Here is an 18,833-nt window from a genome sequence, read left to right as displayed (position 1 = left end):
TGGGAGAAGTCTGAAGTGGGGGAATTGCGACTGTGAAAATAACCTCAAGCAATCAGTTAAAAATATCTACAGACCTTGTTAGAATTAAAGGAGTAATAAGGAAGGAAAAGTACTTTTTAAAACTATAGACTTTCCAGGCCGGATAACCCAGATACCTCGGGATCCTGAAAGTTCCATGTGTGTTAGAAATACTGTCCACGTGAACTAATGGAAAGTAGCCAAAGAACAAAATGCTGGACGCTTTGTTTAACGAATTTTAAGGCAGTGACAGCGGAACAGGAAACAAAGCGCAGGGACGCTAGGCACCGTGGCCAGTTCAACCATCCACGGTGTGGGTCCGGGAGAAAACGTTCTGCTCTCCGGCCTAGGGACCAGGGGACACCCCTACAGGACCGGCCGCATGCCCGTCCAGGGTGGCCCGGCTCTGGGCCAAGGCCGCCGCGGCCCTCGGCCTGGGGAACCGTCCAGGCGCGGCAGGGCTCGGCCTTGGCCGCGACCTTGTTACTCATTAACCTGCAGGAGGCGGCGGCGCGCCAGCCAAGCCTGGGGAAGGTCTGCAAAACCCAGACCGAGGCAGCGCGTGCGCACTAACGCAACCGGAAAGGCTCCGAGGCAGGCTGCGGGACTTAGGGAGCGTCTGCAAACACCGGGAGAGGAAGCTAGGGGTCGTCTACCGAGACCGCCGCGGGTAAGTGGGTACACAGCAGGGCGAGGAAGCCTGGGTCCCAGCGGTGAAGGAGACTGCTTTCGGGCAGGCCCCTGGCGCTTCAGCCGCGGAATAAAAAAACAAAAAACAAAAACGGTTGAGCTGGGGTTGCTGGGAGCTGAGTGAAAAAGGAGGGCTGGGCATGCAGTTAAAAAAAAAAAAAAAAAACAACTGCAGGCGACCTTAAGGGACCGCCTCTCAGCCATGACGTCTAGTTCCGCTAGCCCCAGTGCACGCCGCAGCCAATTCCCCGCCGCTCCGCACGAACGCCCCTCTCGGGTCACGCACTTTCCTCCAGCGCCCACCTGTCCATCAGCGGACTCCGCTGTCCAATCAGCGGGCCGAGGGGGGGCGGGGCTGCGGGGCGCGTCGAGTGACGTCAGCACCCGCAGGCCTGGCGGCCAGATGCCTGCCGGATGAGGCTGGCGACCTAAGGAGCTGTCGGCCGGCTCCGCAGGGGTCGTCGGCGTCCACAGGGCCTCGCCCCCCGCGGCTCCTGCGACGGCTGCGGGCTGGTGGGTGGTCTCGCCTGGGGCGGTAACCGCCGGCCGCCGGGGGCGGTGCTTCTCCGCTCTCCCTCCCCCTGCCGTACACACCCCCCGGCGCACCACGTGGGCGGGAAGCTGGGCTGGAGCGGGGGGGCGGTGTTAGGCTGACTTCTAACCTCATTGGCCGTCGCTGCTGCCGGCCCTCGCAAGGAGTTGCTCTGATTGGGCCGCAAAGGGGAGTCCGGGTCGGAGTTCTAATGCTTCTGGTTGGTTGTCTGAGATAAGCTCGTGAGGCGCGTTCTTCCGCAAGGGGTTTTGATTGGTCGGCCCGAGAGGTTATCTGGGATTCGGCCACCCCCGGCCGGGGACTTGGATAGGTGAGTTTGGGTAGGAAAATGGGAAATTCCTCCTTATGGACTCTCGTGAGTAAACGAGGGTTGCACCCGAGGTTTCATATGGCTTTCTTTGCTTCACAGGATTGAGGAAGGTTTCTGTTCCCGAAACCTCGGAAGCTGTCATAGCTAAAAGAGAAGGAAATTGGTCTCCAGGAGGGGTCACCCCTCTAAAGATAGCTACTGCCCCGTTTCTGGAAACCCTGGTATTTCTAGAGCAGAAATTACTCTCACCAAACCCAAGTTGGAGACAGGAGGAGCCCCTGCACCAGGACATAAGGATGCTGTAACCAGAAGATGGGATCGCGGAACAGCAGCAGCGCAGGATCCGGGTCCTTAGAGCCCTCTGAGGGCTTGTCCCGAAGAGCGGCTGGCCTGCGTCGGAGCGAGGAAGAGGAGGAGGAGGATGAAGATGTGGATCTGGCCCAGGTACTGGCCTATCTCCTCCGCAGGTAACTTACCCTCTGCTGTGACACTGCTAAGTGTCACCACAGTCTCTTGATCTCAACTCCAGGCAGGAAAGGTGCAGAAGACAGGGAATGGTATTAGCCCAGGACAACGGTCGTGTTTGAACAGAACGACCGTTCCCTGCTGGACGCCCATACTACTCCGATCCATACCCAGAATGGTTCCTACCCAGGGCAGGTCACCGACACACTCAGATCTTGTGGTGGAGGGGGCTTCTCAGAGCGGCCTCTTTGGCTGTAACAACACAAATTGAGTCTGTTTTCTGAGAAAATAAAAGGGGAAAACAGGGAGGAGGATGTGGAGGAAAGGAGAGATGTGAGAAGCAGAGTTGGGAAGGGGGTGTTAAATCACTTGCCATATGAGATGAAGCCATGTGGATTTACTTGAAAAACAAGTTTAAATCGACCTTACTAGCCTGTTCTTAAGAAAAGAATGCCCTGGAGGGGGTGACCACCAGGAACTGATAAAAATAGTATACCTGGCTTTGTTTGCTGGCCTTGGGAAAAGATGAGCCTGGTTATCCCTGCAGAATATTATGTTCTGTGCTGTATTTCCCACAGCAATGGCTGTGAGGGCTGTTGCTGTCAACTTACGGGGTCCAGACGCCTCTGAGGGATTGTTTAGCCTCTGGGCAGGCCTGTGAGGGATTACAGTGATTAGGTTCATTGAAGCAGGGAGATCCAAGCGGAATGTGGGTGGCGCCGTTCCTAGGGTGTGGGTCTTGGACTATATGAAAAGGAGCGAGCTAGCTAAACATGATCATTCATCTGTCTCCGCTTCCTGACTGTGAATGCTGTGCACCCAGCTGCTTCAGATCCCTGCTGCCCTGACTTCCCTGCTATGATGGACTCGACCCCTGAGCTGCCGGCCAGCATAAACCTTTTCTCTCTTAAGTTGCTTTTGCCAGGGTGTTCTATCACAGCGGGAAAAGAGACTAAGAAGGACTAGTGGGAATGTTCTCCTGTGTTTAGCTCTTGAACTAGGGCTATAGCTCAGTGGTAGAACCTTACCTAGTGTGCATTGAGGCCCTGGATTCAATCCTCACCTGAGGGAAAATAATATTTCATTCTGTGAGAAATCAATTTAGTGGGTCATCCTCAAACTGTTAGAATTCTGTGTTCTTACTCGTAAAAGTACAAATTAGTTTCCTATTATGTCTTTTTTTTTTTTTTTTTTGGTTTGGTTGGGGTTGTTTGGTTTGGTTTGGTTTGTTTGTTTTTCGAAACAGGGTTTCTCTTTGTAGCCCTGGCTGTCCTGAAACTCACTCTGTAGACCAGGCTGGCCTCAAACTCACAGAGTTTGCTTCCTGAGTGCTGGGATTTAAAGGCGTGCACCACCATGCCCCACTGTGTCTTATAGGGGACTTAAAATAACAGCTGAGGTCTAGTCAGCCTCTAATGCCAAAATGAGAACCAAATGTACAAAGAGCTAGATAGCCATTGGCTAGCTGGGGGATGGGATCCCCCCTTTATAATGGGGATCTCTCCACAGAGGCCAAGTGAGGTTGGTGCAAGGAGGAGGTGCAGCAAATTTACAGCTCATCCAGGCCCTCTCGGACTCAGAGGAAGAGCATGACAGTGCCTGGGATGGTCGCCTTGGAGATAGATACAACCCTCCTGGTAAGAGGAAAGGCAATCTGATCATTTTTGGTTTTGTGTTTTGTTTTTGAGATAGGGTCTGTTTGTATCCCTGGCTGTTCTAGAACTCTCAGTGTAGTCCAGCTGCCCTCAAAATCAGAGATCTGCCTGCTTCTGCCTCCCGAGCGCTGGGATTAAAGGCATGCATAACTGACAATCTCATCTTAATGTTGGAAGATGTTCACCAGACCCCTTTTACTTTTAAAAATAATCAATCTTCTAAAGCTTAATTAGTTAAATTGAAAGAAGATAATTCAGGGGATGAGGGAATCCTTGTAGCCAGTCAATTGGGTACAATTTTGCTAGCTATCTTCTGGGCTGGAAGACCTAGAAGGAAACTTCTTGGTATTCACAGTGGATGCAACCCCTGACACTGGGGAGCTGGAATACAATGAGATCAAGACACAGGTGGAATTGGCCACAGGGCGCCTAGGACTCAGGAGGACCGCCCGGGAGCACAGCTTTCCACGAATGTTGCACCAGGTAGGCTTTTCCACCTCTAGGCAGCCTGGCAGTAGACCTGTTGAGACCAGAAGCTCTGCCAGCCCCAGACAAACAAACAGAAGTAAACTTCCCAAGGAAACCTCAAGTGCGGGGGCTGGTGTGTGTTAGCCAGCCTGCATCCTAGTGCTGGGGGACATGGTTTCTGTAGCAAGAGAAATTTCCTTGGAGGAGGGGCGTGGTGTGATGGCAGTGGCCCTCCAGTTCTGCTAGCAATATTCCCCAATCCCTTCCATTTAGAGAGAACGGGGCCTCTGCCACCGGGGAAGCTTCTCCCTTGGAGAACAGTCTCGAGTGATGTCTCAGTGAGTATGGGGTTTGGTGGAGAGACTCGAAGGGCCAGCCAGACCTTATCTCCTACATTTTGAAGGGTAGAAGTTAAAGGATTCTCAGAAGTATTTAAGGCTAGGTTAAAGGGGGTTGAGGCTTTGAGGACAAACAACATAGAAAAGTGTAAAAGATGACAGAATGCATCAAAAGGAAATGTGCTGCTGTGCCATTCTGCTAACGGGGCTCTTCTCACTCGGAGCTCCTTTATCCCTCTCTTTCCTTCTGCTTCTCCAGCTTCCTGCCCAATGATCTAAGCTTCACTGACACCTACTCTCAGAAGGCTTTCTGTGGCATCTACAGCAAAGATGGTCAGATCTTCATGTCTGCTTGTCAAGGTACTAGACCCCAGTCCTATTAACAACCTTAGCCTAGAACAAAGAATATTTTCAACCGGACTAGAAAGCCTCAGACCCAGGGAACTCAAAACCTGGCCTAGAGATGTTTAGCCCAGAGCATGATTCCCTTGATAAAGGGAGACCATAGACACACCAAGCAAAAGAGATCTGATGTAGACGGCTGCAAGGAGAATAGTCCATAACTCTGCCTGAAATCAACTCTACAGATCAGACAATCCGACTGTATGACTGTCGGTATGGCCGCTTCCATAAATTCAAAAGCATCAAGGCCCGGGATGTGGGCTGGAGTGTCTTGGACGTGGCCTTCACTCCTGATGGGAACCACTTCCTGTACTCCAGCTGGTCTGATTACAGTGAGTATGCTCCAGCCTTCTGCAGTGGCTCCTCTTCTCTCTGAGAAGATACCATGCTTTGCCCTCGGAAAATCACTCCCAGAGTGCTCTGGCATCCTTGCCATTTGCTCTTTCCCTTCTTAGTTTTACTTCTGTTCTCTTTCCCTCAACCCTAAAGAATTCTTGTTTCTCTTCTCTTAGTTCATATCTGCAATATCTATGGGGAAGGAGACACACACACTGCCCTGGATCTAAGGTACTGGCTTTTTCTTGTCAGACTCATCAGAAGCTCCTCAGGGAAGGCTTTCCAGGAGCTCTCGAACAGGAGCTCCCACCTAGACGGAAAAGTGCGCTGGTTGCCAGGTTCTCTGTGTGGCTTCCTGAGAGCATGGCCCATCCCGTGAGCCCCAGTTACAGGATTGCTTCTGGGTTCTCACAGGTGGCCTGCCTGCCTGCTAGCAGGAGTCGGCGGGCCCTCTGTGTCCTCCTCTTTACAACCCTTGCCAGATTCTTTGTAGCCTGACAGAAAGTGAAGGACATCCACCTAGTGGAGCTCCTCCTTTGCCTTCTCTAGGCCAGAAGAACGTCGCTTTGCTGTCTTCTCCATCGCTGTCTCCTCAGATGGACGAGAAGTGCTAGGAGGGTGAGTGGGAACCCTGTGGGAACGTCTGCCTCGATTAGTGGGGCGAGGGTTCTGCCGGAGGTAGGTTCTGCGGTTACAGAAACTACCCTAGCGGCTGTGGAAAACCTTCTCCAAGGTCAAGGCTTATGAGCTGCTTGGTTCTGACTCACCATTTCCCTGGGTGAGGTGTCAGGTCGTAAGCCTCCTTGAAAACTAAGCTGCTGCTTCTCCCATATGTGAAAGAACACAAAAGCTTGCTCCTGTTTGAGTTCCTCAGCAGGACTCTCACAAGCACACAGAACAATAGTCTTGGCTCTAGGACCCTCTTATCTCATTTCTTACAGAGCCAATGATGGCTGCCTGTATGTCTTTGACCGAGAACAAAACCGGCGTACTCTTCAGGTATTGTTTATGAGACAAGAACTTCTTCTTCCTCTTGGTCTTTAACCTATTTTAAGACAAGAAAGAAATCCTGAGACTCTTAGCTTCCTGCTCCTCTAGATTGAGTCTCATGAGGATGATGTGAATGCAGTGGCATTTGCTGACATAAGCTCTCAAATCCTGTTCTCTGGGGGAGACGATGCCATCTGCAAAGTGTGGGATCGACGCACCATGCGAGAGGATGATCCCAAGCCTGTGGGTGCACTGGCTGGACACCAGGATGGCATCACCTTTATTGACAGCAAGGTGAGCAAGGATACAAGACTGCATAGTCAGGCTCTTAAGGTTCTGGTTGCCCAGGAGGGCATGACTGTGGACTGGTATAGACACTCCAAAGTTTCTTCTCAGTGTGTTCGGGAACTGGGGTTTAGGAGAAGTGTTTAAGCCAAGAAACATGAGTTTCTTCTGTCCTCATCAGCCTGCAGGACCACAGCAGGACTTTATTAAGAAAAGTACAAGAGGAGGCTAGAGAGATTGCTCAGTGGTTAAGAACACTAGCTATTCTTCCAAAAGACCCAGGTTCAGTTCCCAGCACCTACACCACAGCTCACAACCATCTGTAACTCTTCTAGCCTCCACAGGTACCAGGCCTGCACATGGTACACAGACATACCTGTAGGCAAAACACCCATACATATAAAACAAATAAATCAAAAAAGAAAGAGCCGGGTGGCAGTGGCGCACGCCTTTAATCCCAGCACTCGGGAGGCAGAGCCAGGCGGATCTCTGTGAGTTTGAGACCAGCCTGGGCTACAGAGTGAGTTCCAGGACAGTCTCCAAAGCTACACAGAGAAACCATGTCTCAAAAAAAAAAAATCAATAAAGAAAGAAAGTAGAAAACAGTTTAGTCTAAGTTAGAATGAGGGATATAGCCTGTACTTTGGGGATAAGGAGATCTGAAGCAAAACATCAAAAGCAAGCTGATCTGGATGGATCAAGACCAAGCAGATCCAGCAACTTAGAGGTCTAGCCCCAGCTAGCACAGAGGAACTACACTGCAGACACTAAACAGGCTCTGGTGCATCTGTCCATCTTTGGATTCCTAGGGTGATGCTCGGTATCTCATCTCCAACTCCAAAGACCAGACCATTAAGCTTTGGGATATTAGACGCTTTTCCAGCCGAGAAGGCATGGAAGCATCACGCCAGGCTGCCACACAGCAAAACTGGGACTACCGGTGGCAGCAGGTGCCCAAGAAAGGTAAGGGTGCGAGTGAGGCTAAGGTCTGGGGATCGAGAGTTGGGTAGGGACTAGAATACTCAGCCACTGGTGGCCTGGAATGGGCTTGATGGGTTTGTCTGTTACCTGGGAATCCTAGAGCCCTCCCTCAGTCTTTTCTTTTAGACCTTTTATTTGGGGGAGGGGCTCCCAGGTTTAAGGGAACATAGAACCAACCACCACAAAAATATTTTAGTATCGTTGACACTGTCAAATCTGCAAGGCCGTATTGGTGACTTTTGGGGGAAGTCGGCAGTTTAGGGTTGGGTAGCCAGTTGCCTTTGAGTGTTGATCTTTGTTAAGAGCTGGTGGTGTGAGGATGGGAGGAGTTGGGGCGAGGGAAGAGAGGGGGACCTGTGGTTGGTATGTAAAATGAATAAACAATTTCTTAATAAAGAAAAAAAGAGCTGATGGTACAGGACAATTTAGTAGAAACTCCCTCATCGAAGTCCCACCTCCAAAACCGTGTATCCTTACCCAGCCTGGAAGAAGCTGAAACTCCCGGGAGACAGCTCCTTAATGACCTACCGAGGCCACGGAGTGCTGCACACTCTCATCCGCTGCCGATTCTCCCCAGCACACAGCACTGGCCAGCAGTTCATCTACAGTGGCTGCTCCACTGGCAAAGTAGTGGGTAAGGATCTGTGAGCACGGGCCTTAAAGGGGCAGGCACGCGTCTCTGGCATCCCATCTGTAACTACAGTGAGCTCCTTAAAGTCTCAGTAACAACTACAAGTGAAATGTTATTTAGGTTGGAACAGGAAAGACTTAAACAAGGAACTAGGAAGCACTCATGAGCATTTTTTTTTTTTTTTTTTTTTTTTTTTTTTGGGTTTTTCGAGACAGGGTTTCTCTGTGTAGCTTTGTGCCTTTCCTGGAACTCACTTGGTAGCCCAGGCTGGCCTCGAACTCACAGAGATCCACCTGCCTCTGCCTCCCGAGTGCTGGGATTAAAGGCGTGCGCCACCACCGCCCGGCAGAGCATTTTTAATTAAGAAAGAGAACATAGAATTCTAGGCAGCAGATAGGTTACCAAACACATAATTCTGGTTTTTTCCAGTCATTCAAGGAAATGGATCACAGAGGAAAGGTGGGAGGGAACAGAGGTAAACCAATGACAAAAAGAGAGCATGGGCACAGAACTCATGCCTGTGATTCCAGCACTCAGGAGGTGAAGGCTTGCCATGAGTTCAAGGCCATCCTGAACTGTGAATTCTGGGCCAGCTTGGACCATTAAGCAAGACCCTGCCTCTCAGAATAAAAAGCAGCATGGGTAGTAAAAGTCGTGTAGGCCCAGAAGCAGGAGAAATGCACAGGAAAGAACAGGGTAGGGGGATGGTCATGTAGGGCTGAAGCAGGGATGCACAGGAAAGAACAGGGTAGGGGGTGGTTCAGGCAATAAAGCATTTGCTGTCCAAGCACGAGGGTCTGAGCTCAGGTCCCCAGAACCCACACATGATGCAACTGTATCCCGAGAGACTGGGGTTGGGGGCAGAAACAGGATCCTGGAACGTGTAGACCAGCCATTCAAGCTATCTTAGTGAAGAGACACCATTACCATGGCAATGGCAACTCTTATCAAGAAAACATTTCGGGGTTGGGGATTTAGCTCAGTGGTAGAGCGCTTGCCTAGCAAGCGCAAGGCCCTGGGTTCGATCCTCAGCTTCCAAAAAAAAGAAAAAACATTTCATTGGGGTGGCTCACTTACAGTATCAGAGGTTCAGTCCATTATCATCATGATAATGAGCATGGCAGCGTGCAGGCAGACATGGTGCTGGATCTGAGAATGCTATATCTTGCAAGCAACAGGAAGTTGACTGAGATTCACAGTGAGGGAAGCTTGAGCAAAAGAGACCCCAACCCTCCCCCCCCTACAGTGACATACTTCTTCCAACAAGGCCACACCTCCTAATAGTGCCACTCCCTTTGGGGGCCATTTTCTTTCAAACCACCACACTAGTCAAATCAGCAAGCTCCCACTTCAGTGAAAGACTCCCAGAAAATAAAGTGGAAGCTGGAAGGTGGTGGTGCACGCCTTTAATCCCAGCACTCGGGAGGCAGAGGCAGGTGGATCTCTGTGAGTTCCAGGACAGGCTATGCAAAGAAATCCTGTCTTAAAAAAATAAACAATAAACAAACAAACAAAGTGGAGAGTGATTGAGGGAAAAGGCCAACATTGAGCCCTGGCCCCTGCATGTACATGCACTCACAGATGTGTGCACCCACTCACAAACATAAACACCTCTACCCTGCACACTGAAGTTTAAAAGGCAGAGATGTACTTGTCAGACAAGGAACAAGAGCACACATCGACTCAGCCTGGGGTTCACTGCTGGTACCTTCCATAGCTTGCTAAAAGTTTTTATTTTATTTTTATGAGAGAGGGATTCTCTGTGTAACCATTTTGGCTGTCTTAGAAATCACTGTGTAGATCAGACTAGCCTCAATTTTACAGAGCTCCGCCTGCTTCTGCCTCCTGAGTGCTGGGATTAAAGACATGCACCACCATGTCCAGCATTCTAAAAGTTCTTTGAAGCCAGTGCATTTCCAGTTTTCATTTTGTTTGAGACTGGGAGAATGTAACCTGGGCTAGCCTGGAGCACCTGGTTATCCTGCTTTCACTTCCCAAATGTTGAGATTACCACCGTGCATTTTATTCACAGTAGTCCTTGAGCCGGGCGGTGGTGGTGCACACCTTCAATCCCAGCACTCTTTTGTGAGGCAGAGGCAGGTGGATCTCTGTGAGTTCAAGGCCATCTTGGTCTACAGAGTGAGTTCCAGGACAGGCACCAAAGCTACACAGAGAAACCCTGTCTCCAAAAACAAACAAACAAACAAACAAAAACCACAGTAGTCCTTGGAATTCTAGCTAAGGGGCAGGGATACCCACCTTCCACTCCATACCTTCAACCCAAGGTAGGGACAGGAACAAGAGAAGGAAGCAGATAGAGCACCGTCCTCTGAGGTGGGCTTTGCTTCCATGGGAAAGTGGGATGCTGCCTGAGAAGCAAGTCAGGGGTGCCACTGGGGGACTGAGGTCCTACAGCAGCCCTGTCTGGCTTTCCCTGGACAGTGTATGACCTCCTGAGCGGCCACATTGTGAAGAAGCTGACCAACCACAAGGCCTGTGTGCGGGATGTCAGTTGGCACCCCTTTGAAGAGAAGATTGTCAGCAGTTCGGTGAGGCTACAAGGGTTGGGGGTGGGAGGACTCACGTCCAAAACGTGGACCTGGGAGGGGGCGTCTCCCTGACTGCTTGTCACTTTCTCCTCTGTCTGCAGTGGGATGGGAACCTGCGTCTTTGGCAGTACCGCCAGGCTGAGTACTTCCAGGACGACATGCCAGAGTCTGAGAAATGCTCCAGCGCCCCGACTCCGGTGCCCTGCCCGTCTGTGGCCTTCTCACCTCAGTAGATCTGACCTCCAGTTCTGAATAGGGTGAATTCTCAACACGTTCTCTGCCTCCTCCTCCCTTCCCCTTCTGGGGACTATGTGGGGGAACTGCTGACATTGGGCAGTGAGAAACAGAAGCCCAGGGTCTGGGCCCAAGCTGAGCCTGGACTAACCCCCTCCCCCCGTCAGGCTGGGCCGAGTGGTTTCCTCATGCCTTCACACCCAGTCTGCTCAGATTTCTATCTCTAGCCAGAGTGTGGCGGCAGGACATCCATTATCTGGGGTGCAGCTTCTGCCAACAAGACGATTGTCCTGCGTGTTTTAATCATGTTCCGATGTTAGATATTGGCTCATAGTGTAGATCCCTGAGGTCTGCATAGACCCATCAGCAATGCCCTTTGCCCAGGTCTTCACACTGAGGGTTAGATTGGCCAATCAGGGCTAAGTATACTGGCCTTTCTTCCTGAGATCTTTGAGGGAGGACAGGGTGGGTAGAACTGTTTCCTCAGCACCCTCCTGGGGTGGGAACTATGTCTTCTCTCATCCTTGGACTTTGGTGTTAAGAGACTGGTCTGAGAGGTAGGAGTCTCCAGAAGCTCTCTATGGCCCTCCCTGCCACTGGGCCCTGTCACTGCTGGTGGCCAGCAGCTTCAACAGAAGGTTCAAATAGGACTTCTTTCATCTTCTCACTGGCTTTGGCTTTCCCAATAAACTGTCTGGGAAACTGGCCCAGTGTCTGTGTCTCCCTTTTCCCATCGGAGGTTGTTGTCTTCTGAGTTCAAGGAAACGGTTTTTAAAATGGGTGTGGCGGCACCTACTGTAATCGTGCAACTAAAGACAAAAGGATCAAAAGTTGAAGGTCATTCTCAGCCACATCATCAGTTTGAGGCCAGAAAACCAAAAGTTCCTACAGAAAGTATGCTGCTCTATAAGAGAAAACACGTTACTAACCCGAGATGACGGAAGATCACTTATTAAGGCTTGTAAAAGTCCTTCCTCTCCACACACAAGACCCGGAGACAGCAGACGATAAGCATGCTTTCGGGTACAGCCCAGGCATGCTCTGGAGCTGTTCCAGCATGCAGAGGGGGTGGTCGGGAATACACAGTCGGAGGACCTGAGCAGCACTCGCCAGCCACTCAACCCCAAGTTCCTGAGGCTAGCAAGATGGCTCACCCAGGGAAGGCATCTGCCACCAGACTGAAGGCTGACCTTGATGCCTGGAGCCATGTGGTGGGAGGGAACTGACTTTCAGAAGCTGTCCTCACTGCGCGCACGCGCGCGCGCGCGCACACACACACACACACACACACACACACACACACACACGTGATAAAAGAACCCATGCCCTGAGTCGGAGGAGATGGCATTCTCCACACGTCTTGCTCTTTGAAGCAGTCTTTAAACGGTTTGCATTTAAAGGGGTGGTCATAGACTTTCATGGCCATGGAAGTGTTGAAGGGGGCTCACTGTGTCACCTGGGCTCATCTTGAATGCTTGTACTCGCTCAGTCCTCTAGCTTGAATAGCTAAGGTGGCAGATAGTTACTAACACACGTGGCCCCCAAAACAACTGCCCAGGGAAGGTTAGAAGGCCCGGCTGGTAAAGGCACTTGCCTTTAAGTGACAACACTAAACCTGTTGATCCTAGTTTGATCCCTGAAACTCCCATGATGAGAGAACCAGCTCCTACAATTGTCCTCTGATCTCACACACACACACACACACACACACACACACATACATACACACACATACACACCACACACACACACATACACACACACACATATACACACACTCACCCACCCACACACACACACACTGTGGTATGGACATGTCCACAGAATAAACAAAGAAATGTAAAATAATTAAAAACTGCCGAGAGCTGAGAAGGTTAGTTCCCATCACCAAGGTAAACTGGGTATGGTGACACTTGCCTCTGATCTCAGTGCTTAAGAAGTGGAAGCAGAGGAGAGGGATCACAGTTCAAGGTCTTAGCTACCGAGCAGCTTGAACGCAGCCTGGGCTCGATGAGAGCCTGTCTTTAACAAGACAAAAATGATACCAAAAAAGAAAACAAGACCCACTTCATATCTTGCCTGTCCTTTTGCTCCTTGGCCTAGTTGTCCTTTTATTGTGATCAACTTCTGACCAGGGCTCAGTGGTTAGGAGTACAGGGTATCTGGGTTCAATTCTAAGCACCCACACAAGGCTCGCAATCACCTGTAACTCCAGTCCTAGAGAAGCGAACACCTTTTTCTGACCTCCATGGGCACCCGGCACACAAGTGTTGTATAAACATACACGAGGCAAAACACACATAAAATTTAAAACAACGCTAACAGTAGCTTACAGGAGGAAAGAGTTTATTTGGCTCACACTCCAGGGAGCAGAACATCACTGAGGGAAGTCGAGGCAGGAACCATGGAGAAACAGCACTGGCTGATTCTCTGGTTCATGTTTAGCTACCTTTTATATACAACCTGGGCCACCTGCACAGGGAATGGTCCCGCCCAAAGTGAGCTGGGCCCTCCTGCATCAATCATCAAGACAGTCCCCCACAGCCATGCCCACAGCACAGTCTGACCTTGGCAACTGAGGTTTTCCTTTCAGATGACTCCAGGCTGTGTGAATTTGAGAAAACTAACTAGGCTCGTCCTACTCTGCCATTTCACCCCTAACATGAACCCGTATTCCAGAGTTACAAATTTAGAGAAAAAATTGTTAGTATTCTCAAAGCCCACAGAATATCATTCTGAGACATTACAATGCAGTCCTGTTAACAAATATAAATGATACTACTAATAATTATAATGGAAATTTAATTCCAAAGGGGAAGAATAACATGTTTTATGATCTCTAGAATTGTTTGTTGTTGGGTTTTTTGGTCTAGGAATTGTTTTGTTTTCTTGGGAATTTTTTTTTGTTTTTGTTTAGGGGTTTTGTTGTTGTTTTGGTTTGCTTGAGACAGCCTTACTGTATCCCAAGCTGGCCTGGAGATCACTAGGTAGATCAGTCTGGCAATGAACTTGAGTCGATCCTCCTGCCTTAAATTCCTGAGTGCTGTAATTACAAATAATGACACCATGCCTGGTGTAGCCCTGGCTGTCCTGGAACTCACTGTGTAGCCCATGCTGGCCTCAAACTTAGAGATCAGCCTGCCTCTGCCTCCCAAGTGCTGGGATTAAAGGGGTATGCCATCACATCCAGCTTTAAAATTTTTTAACTAAATTAAAAAAAAATTTTTTTACAAAGATGTTATAAATGACCAACCAATAAAAGACCTTCAAGCATAAAAGCACATTGGACTGCATGAGGGGGCGCACGCCTGTTCATCCCAGCACTTGGGAGGCTGAGGTAGGAGGATTGTCACAACTTCAGGCTAGCCAGGGCTGTGGATAAGACTCAAAAAAGAAAAGGAAATGAGAAGAAAAGAAGCAGGGAGAAAGAAAAGGGCGGGAGACATATCTCAGTTTCTCTGGGTTCCATCTGCAGTACTGCATTAAACTGGAGATGGGTCCTGGCCAGATGGGCCCAGTGAGCTAAAGTTTGCTGTGTGCCCCTGGAAACTAAGTTTGATCACCAGAACCCAGTGGAAGGAGAGAACTGATTCCCAAAAGTTGTCCTCTGATCGCCACATGTATGTCCTCCCTCCCCCATATATTTCTCTCTCTCTCTCTCTCTCTCTCTCTCTCTCTCTCTCTCTCTCTCTCTCTCTCTCTCTCTCTCTCACACACACACACACACACAGAGTAATAAAAAATGGTTTTTTTGTTTTTAAATATTTATTTATTATGTGTACAGTGTTCTGCCTGCACGTGTCCCTGCAGGCCAAAAGATGGCACCAGATCTCATTACAGATGGCTGTGAGCAACCATGTGGTTGCTGGGAATTGAACTCAGGAAGAACAGTCAGTGATCTTAAACACTGAGCCATCTCTCCAGCCCATGTTTTTTTTTTTTTTGTTGTTGTTGTTTGTTTGTTTGTTTTTTAATGTGCATGGTGGTACATACTTGGAATCCCAGTGCTCAGGCACTCAGGAAGGAGATGAGAAGCAGGAGGATCAGAAGTTCAGGATCATTCTTGGTTATGTAAAAAGTTTGAGGCCAGCCCGGCGGTGGTGGCGCACGCCTTTAATCCCAGCACTCGGGAGGCAGAGCCAGGCGGATCTCTGTGAGTTCGAGGCCAGCCTGGGCTGCAGAGTGAGTTTCAGGAAAGGCTCAAAGCCACACAAAGAAACCCTGTCTCGAAAAACCAAAAAAAGAAAGAAAGAAAGAAAGAAAGAAAGAAAGAAAGAAAGAAAGAAAGAAAGAAAGAAAGAAAAGTTTGAGGCCAGTCTGAGAAACATGAGACACTGCTCCACCCCGACCCCCACAAAAAAAAAAAGCGGAGAAAAGAAAAAAAGGGAGGGTACTGGGGTATGACTCGGTGGTAGTGTACTTGACTAGCATGCCTGAGGCCCTTTGTTTGATCCGCAGTAGCATGAAGAAGAAGAGGGGTCCGGTTAGTTTTCCCCAAACCACAACTGGGCCCACAACCTGGGTGTCCTTGCTCCCTCATTCCTTTCCCTACTTTGTGGATCTCCACTGCTCTGAAACCCCAGCTTTAAGGAACAAGGAAAGAAGATGATAGCTATCTTGAAACAACTACCCAGGACTTCTTAGGGAGGTCCTGCCAATGCTGAAGCCGAGGCCAGGTTTGTGTGAACCATGGGACCCAGGGTAACTGAGTAGAGAACTGACTTAAAGTTGGTTTTTGGAGGGGGTTGTTTGGTTGGTTGTTGTTGTTCTGAGACAGGGTTTCTCTGTGTAGCCCTGGTTGTCCTGGAACTCATTCTGTAGACCAGGCAGGTCTCGGACTCACAGAGATCCACTTTCCTCTGTCTTCTGAGTGCTGGGATTAAAGGCGTGCGCCACCACCGCCGGGCCAGACTAAAAGTTTGATGGATGACAGATTGGGCATGTTTTTCTTAGGGTCTTTACCCATCACCTGGGAAGACCTGGACTCTGAGCACCCAACCATGGCCACCATCACCCTATACAGGTGGCCTTTCTCCAGGCACTTGACTTCCACCTACTGCCTCTTATCATCATGAACACAAGCTGTAACCCATTAGGTGATGTCCTGTGCATCCTTCCTGCCACCATCAGTGTGCACAGTCATCCTGGGACAAACTGGCCTTCCAGACATCCGCATCTGCATGGCAGCAGGAGCCTAGCTAAGCTGCTGGGGTCACCATGACTACAGTGACTACCCCAGTGAATCCACTTCCACGACCTGCCCATGACACCATGCTGTGTACACACCTCACCGCTGTCAGAGCCCAGAAGAAGGACCCGCATCTGGCGAGAAGGTAAACTCTGCTGGTTTGTTTTAATGCGTTGTGACAGCTAGTCTTGGTTGTCCACTTGACATCATCTGGAATTAAACCGAAGCAGTTTAATGCCTGTGACGGGTTTTTCTTGATTGGCTAATTTGAGGCAAGAAGACCCACCCTAAATCTGGATCATTGGAGGTTAGAAGAACCACCGTAAACCTGGGCCACACCTTTTGGTGTCAGCCCAAGCAAAAGGCCATGGAAGAAGGAAGCTTTTTTTGCCTGCTTACCCTCACTCTCCCAGCAAGTCCTCTGTCCTGATGCTGAGGCATTCCTTCACTGGTATTAGAACCTACTTCTGGGGACTCTGATGTAGACCAAAGACCAGCTGTGCCATCCAGCCTCCTGGACTGAATAACTACCTGCCTGTGAGCCTTTCCGTGGGGAGATAGGTAGTGTTGGAGTTGGCAGACACAGCCCGCAAGTGCTCTAATAAACTCCCTTTTCATTCAGATTGATTCTACCTGCTCTGCTCCTCTAGAAAACCCCGACTAACCCAGGCATCTGGGGTTTGGTTGGTTTTATGGCCTAGATTTTCCTGTGGAGGAAAACGTGGTAGAGCTGAGATGAGGGTAGATGGGCTTCAGCTGGCCAAAATAAGACACACGGCCACAAGCTGACCGTGGACAAGGACAGCTCTGAACAGCAGGCCTTGCCCGGAGACATGAACTAGAACGTGGCTGGAACTGAGAACACAGAGGTAACAGGGAAGGACACACAGGCTGTGTGGGGACACACTTCCACACACCCAAGGCCAGGACCATGCTGCCTGTCAGCCCTCAAACTAGCCCATTACTGCCCCCCCCTTCCCTGCCTGCCAGCTGCCAACAGGGCTCTGCCCTGTGTCTCCCACACCTGTCACTGCCTATCCTTGTCCGAGGGGGGGGGCGGGTATTAGCCCCTCCTCAGCCTCCCAGCAGAGCAGGCAGTTAGTGGGGAGGGAGGGGACATGGAGCGGGGGCCGGTGGTGGGGGCAGGGCCGGGGGCCGGGACCCGAGTCCGAGCATTACTGGGATGCCTGGTCAAGGTGCTGCTCTGGGTGGCCTCTGCTTTACTATACTTCGGAAGTGAACAAGCCGCCCGCCTCCTGGGCAGCCCCTGCTTACGGCGCCTCTACCATGCTTGGTTGGCAGCGGTGGTCATCTTCGGGCCCCTTCTGCAGTTTCACGTTAACTCCCGGACGATCTTCGCGAGCCACGGCAACTTCTTCAACATGTGAGTCTCGGGAGTCCATGGGAGCCGCCTCCCTCCACTCCGGGATCCCAGCTTGCTTCTCCAGGCCTCTGTGTTCTGATGCCAGGAGGAACACTAAAAATAGCCTAGGAGGTTGAGAAGGTCAGGGGGAGAAAAGTGTGTGTGTGTGGGGGGGGGAACAGAGCCTGGGGGTGCAGGGGAAGTAAAGGACTAAAGAGGGAATGTGGACCCTAGAATGTCCGGTGGCCCTCGAAGGAGACAATGTTGACATGATAGGGTTTGAAGAGACCAATGATGGTGTGTGGGACACAGAGCAGGGTAGGGAGATGGGATTTGGGGTGGGGGTGGGGGTCTCAACTAGCTTTCCCTCTTTCTGCCCGCAGAAAGTTTGTGAATTCAGCGTGGGGCTGGACATGTACCTTCCTGGGGGGCTTCGTGTTGCTGGTGGTGTTCCTGGCCACAAGACGTGTGGCAGTGACTGCCAGGCACCTGAGCCGACTGGTGGTGGGGGCAGCTGTCTGGCGGGGGGCCGGACGAGCCTTCCTGCTCATCGAGGACCTGACCGGTTCCTGCTTCGAACCTCTGCCCCAGGGCCTTCTGCTGCATGAGCTGCCCGACCGCCGGAGCTGCCTGGCAGCCGGCCACCAGTGGCGAGGCTACACCGTCTCCTCCCACACCTTCCTGCTCACCTTCTGCTGCCTCCTCATGGCTGAGGAGGCGGCTGTCTTTGCCAAGTACCTGGCCCACGGGCTACCAGCTGGGGCCCCCCTGCGCCTCGTTTTCCTACTGAATGTGCTGTTGCTAGGCCTCTGGAACTTCTTGCTGCTCTGCACAGTCATCTATTTCCATCAGTACACCCACAAGGTGGTGGGCGCTGCAGTAGGCACGTTTGCCTGGTACCTTACCTACGGCAGCTGGTACCACCAGCCCTGGTCTCCCGGGATCCCGGGCCACGGGCTCTTCCCCCGCTCCCGCTCAGTCCGCAAACATAACTGAAGGAAATAAAAGTATACCAGGCCTGGCTCTGGCTCTTCTTATTCTTTTCGGGCCTAGAGAGGGTGGGAAGGGTGATAGATAGTCTGGTAGATGATTGAGTTCCTTCCTCATCCTTTCCTGAAGTCGTTGACCTGGAATGTGTTTTCCTGGACTCGACTTCCATCCTCTGGGTTTCCTTGGTCTACAGACTTGCAGCTTTCTGGAGCTGCGATGTCAGGGGATGGTACTGTGGAAGCTGGTACTGGCCCTTAGGTGTGTACATAAGCATCGGCAGATGCTTCATGCCAGGACCTTTCCCATCTCTATCTCATGAGAACACCACACTCATTCATTTCACAAAGGTGTGTTGAGCCAAGCATAGTTCTGTGCTGTCTGAACAAG

At 50.7% G+C, this 18,833-nt stretch overlaps 2 protein-coding genes across 4 annotated transcripts; both read left to right on the top strand.

The window, feature by feature from the left end:
* The first annotated feature begins 581 nt into the window (after window positions 1-581).
* Dcaf11 (DDB1 and CUL4 associated factor 11) lies at window positions 582-11,611 on the top strand. Of its 3 annotated transcripts, none has more exons than XM_028892161.1 (15): window positions 582-688; window positions 1,671-2,015; window positions 3,546-3,673; window positions 4,047-4,174; window positions 4,433-4,497; window positions 4,757-4,857; window positions 5,085-5,231; window positions 5,412-5,466; window positions 5,785-5,853; window positions 6,177-6,234; window positions 6,334-6,519; window positions 7,320-7,473; window positions 7,973-8,125; window positions 10,565-10,671; window positions 10,773-11,611. In XM_028892161.1, exons 2-15 carry the CDS (start codon window positions 1,993-1,995, stop codon window positions 10,902-10,904), a joined length of 1,506 nt encoding a protein of 501 aa, XP_028747994.1. In that variant the 5' UTR covers window positions 582-688; window positions 1,671-1,992; the 3' UTR covers window positions 10,905-11,611. The 3 variants fall into 3 exon arrangements, with proteins under 3 accessions (XP_028747994.1, XP_028747993.1, XP_028747991.1); XM_028892160.2 differs by having other exon boundaries at window positions 583-688; window positions 1,671-2,038; XM_028892158.2 differs by lacking the exon at window positions 582-688 and adding an exon at window positions 1,466-1,571 and having other exon boundaries at window positions 1,671-2,038.
* Window positions 11,612-17,196: 5,585 nt separating this feature from the next.
* Fitm1 (fat storage inducing transmembrane protein 1) lies at window positions 17,197-18,478 on the top strand. Its single transcript, XM_028892248.2, has 2 exons — window positions 17,197-17,477; window positions 17,840-18,478. Exons 1-2 carry the CDS (start codon window positions 17,212-17,214, stop codon window positions 18,450-18,452), a joined length of 879 nt encoding a protein of 292 aa, XP_028748081.1. The 5' UTR covers window positions 17,197-17,211; the 3' UTR covers window positions 18,453-18,478.
* The last annotated feature ends 355 nt before the right edge of the window (window positions 18,479-18,833 follow it).

The sequence above is a fragment of the Peromyscus leucopus genome, chromosome 9, assembly GCF_004664715.2.
Source record: "Peromyscus leucopus breed LL Stock chromosome 9, UCI_PerLeu_2.1, whole genome shotgun sequence".
Lineage (NCBI taxonomy): Eukaryota > Metazoa > Chordata > Mammalia > Rodentia > Cricetidae > Peromyscus > Peromyscus leucopus.
Note: the sequence above shows the minus strand (reverse complement) of the source record. Positions and strands in the feature narration are given on the sequence as shown.